This window comes from Brachyistius frenatus, unplaced genomic scaffold (genome assembly GCF_029030835.1).
Source record: "Brachyistius frenatus isolate BFR_SWC_R1_liver_20210118 unplaced genomic scaffold, ASM2903083v1 Contig_279, whole genome shotgun sequence".
Lineage (NCBI taxonomy): Eukaryota > Metazoa > Chordata > Actinopteri > Embiotocidae > Brachyistius > Brachyistius frenatus.
Window position 1 is genome coordinate 306651 of NW_027210878.1, and position 3350 is coordinate 310000.

Consider the following 3350-nt stretch of genomic DNA (forward strand, 5'->3'; position numbering starts at 1 on the left):
TTCGTGGGTTAGCCAGCAGAATAAAGGCAGTCAACAGTCGTTACTGCCCCCAACCGGTCGGACACGGAAATTACATCCCGGGTTCTGCTCTTTAAAAATGAACCTGTTTTCACTTTCTACCAATTTCTATAGATAGATAGATAGATAGATAGATAGATAGATAGATAGATAGATAGATAGATAGATAGATAGATAGATAGATAGATAGATAGATAGATAGATAGATAGATAGATAGATAGATAGATAGATAGATAGATAGATAGATAGATAATCTATAGATAGATAGATAGATAGATAGATAGATAGATAGATAGATAGATAGATAGATAGATAGATAGATAGATAGATAGATAGATAGATAGATAGATAGATAGATAGATAGATAGATAATCTATAGATAGATAGATAGATAGACAGATAGACAGATAGATAGATAGATAGATAGATAGATAGATAGATAGATAGATAGATAGATAGATAGATAGATAGATAATCTATAGATAGATATAAATGTCTAAAGTAAAAGTACACAACATGCAGAACGTCCTCATTCTTGCCCAGTTTAAATCATGTATACTGTATATGAATGATTAAACTATGGCTTCATTTGTAGCATTTATTTCCTGAATGTAATTGTTAACCATGAATGGAGTAAGTCTCCCCCTCCCCCTCTCTCCCCTCTCTCCACCCTCTCCCTCCCCCCTCTCTCCCCCTCTCCACCCTCCCTCCCCTCCCCCTCTCTCCTCTCCCCCTCTCTCCCCCTCTCTCCCCCTCTCTCCACCCTCCACCCCCCTTCTCTCCCCCTCTCTCCCCCTCTCTCCCCCCTCCCTCCACCCCCTCCCCCTCCGTGTACGGGAGCCGGACAGCCTGCGAACAGCTGATCAACTTCACCGAAGTCAAGGAGTGATCGACGTGTTGGGCTGTGAGTCCACACCGATCAAAGCCCGAGGTAGAAGCCCGTCCGGTCCCGGTCCCGGTGTGTGTGGCGGATGTTCGGTTCCAGAACCATGTGGGGTATTTGCAGCAGAACCGGGGTACGTAAACGCACCTTTAGCCGACCAACGTTATGTTTGTTTATATTGGCCGATAGACAATTTGTTTTGCCGACTAAATGTTGAACGATATTCGACTCGAGTTGTTCCTGATTTCAAAAAGCTTCTTTGAAGACGATTAATCGGTCAAAGTGATGACGTCACAGAACAGCTCCGCGGTGAAGGGGTGTTTGCTGGGTAGCTAGCAGCTAGGCTACCTACCCTGAAGCTAACCAGGTGAAAGGTGAGTCAGTGGTCAGCTGAGATCAAAGAGCTCCAACCGACCTGTCAACACGAACAGCTGTTGGTGATGGTCGTGGTGTTCTCCAGCCGGGACGCTTCACGGAATCGTTCACATTGTGCTCCACATAACGTGTTTTTCACAGGTTCTTCACAATAATTCAAACAATGATTGACAACCAGCTGATCGTGTTAAACCTCAGCTGTACTCGGACCCTGCAGGTCTGACTGTAGACTCGATGGACTTAGTTAGTCTGGATATTGTTGTTTTTAACGGTGCTATTTATGTTTTCTTAAAGTAAAAAACAACAACTTTATTTATAACAAACCAAAAAAACAGTACAAAACAAGACAGTCGAGTATCAGCTGCTTCGGGTCGACACCTGAAACAACACAACATATACAGCTCACAAATGGATGTCAACGTCAATCAAACCGAAGAAAACAACAACAACAACAACAGCTGAGGAGTAGAACAAGGGTTTTTATTAAATCATATTCAGACAAAAGGGCAACTAACTTTATGGCTTAACTTTTCTTTTACATTTGCTTTGGAGTGAGAGTTTATTTTTAAGTTTATTTCAACACTGGAGGAGTTATTTGTCTTTTTTTCCTCAACTAACACACAGCTGCCTTTTAACGTCTGTTCTCGTATGTCTTGGGAACAGTTGAGGATGGTGAAACCCTGTGGGTTCGGGCGACTCCGTCACCTGGTCAAGCCGGTATCGGCGACTCGGGTCTCGGGCAGGTACCTGACCCACCAGAAGGGCCTGCCCGGCCTGCCCGTCCCGCCTCTGCAGCAGACCTGCGAGCGCTACGTCGGCGCCCTGGAGCCCATCTTAGAGGTGGACGAGCTGAAGCACACCAAGCAACTGCTGGACGAGTTCCAGAGAGCCGGCGGGGTCGGAGAGAGGCTGCAGAGAGGTCTGGAGAAAAGAGCGAGCAGCACGGAGAACTGGGTGAGCTCACAAACCTTCTCCGCCCTGCAGACTCAGCACCTTTTTCTATTTACTTCAGTCTGCAGCGACGTCCTTGGATTTAAAAATCTTTTCTCACAATTTAAAACCAAACTGAAATGTGTCTTGTTTTGTTTTGATACATCATTATTTTCTTAATTTCTGTCCGTTTCCTCGCTGTACGTGACTGATTGTGTGTCTGTAGTTGTCAGCGTGGTGGGTGGAGGTCGCCTATCTGGACTACCGGCTGCCTGTGGTGGTCCATTCGAGTCCCGGGTTGGTTCTGCCCCGCATGAACTTCAGCGATAAGCAGGGACAAATGAGGTGACCATGCACAAGCTGTCATAACATACAGTTACTTAAAAACATATTTGAGCTGCCTTGGACAATTTTGTGTTGTCTTTTGTTTGTATTTATTTATTTTTGTATGATTGTGAGTCCCGTTCGATGCAGAGGTTTAGTAAAAAAACTTTACTATAAAGTTTCATGATATTTTGCGTGGCAATATTACTTCAATACACCGACGACAAGAGTCAGTATTTTGTTATAGACCTAAATAAACAGATTTGTCAGGTACATTCAGCATTAATGAAAGGTGCACATTTTCCATTAGAAGTGAATTACATGCAGTTCTCTGCAGAAGTTTGAATGCTTTCAAAAACAGTGCTGAGAATCATTTTTATTTATCATTGAACTTCATCTGAAGTTTGCGCAACAGAAAATAATCCAACCAATATTTGATTGTCACTTTGTGTTAATGCCCTTTAAAAAAAAAACACACACACACTCACTCTCACACATTACATGATAGATAATAATTTATATATCACACAACTGTACATGAATTATTTGGGCCAATAATTACTTCTGTTCATAATTGTTAATATAATATTGTAAGTTAAGCTTGTGTGTCTTATCTTTTTTTTAAAAAACTTTACCACCTTATTATCTTCAGTGTCCTGCAGCTCTGCTGTCTAATCAATACTGTTTTTTTAAAATAGTTTTCATAATGTATGAACATGATGTATTTCCATGACTTGACTGGCACAAAGAAACTTTCATTCACGTTAACATTTGAATGAATAATCTGGTTCTTTCTCTTTAGGTTTGCTTCCAAACTAA

The 3350-nt window shown here is 42.0% G+C and overlaps 1 protein-coding gene across 1 annotated transcript in view; it reads left to right on the forward strand.

Annotated features, from left to right (window-relative positions):
* The first annotated feature begins 852 nt into the window (after positions 1 to 852).
* crata (carnitine O-acetyltransferase a) overlaps positions 853 to 3350 on the forward strand; it is a 14803-nt gene continuing 12305 nt past the window's right edge. Inside the window, exons 1-4 of the mRNA XM_069721955.1 lie at positions 853 to 1035; positions 1941 to 2231; positions 2434 to 2552; positions 3334 to 3350. The exon at positions 3334 to 3350 is cut by the window's right edge and continues 37 nt beyond it. Of these exons, the coding sequence (XP_069578056.1) occupies positions 991 to 1035; positions 1941 to 2231; positions 2434 to 2552; positions 3334 to 3350 (472 nt within the window). The 5' untranslated portion in view covers positions 853 to 990. The remainder of the gene's footprint in view (positions 1036 to 1940; positions 2232 to 2433; positions 2553 to 3333) is intronic.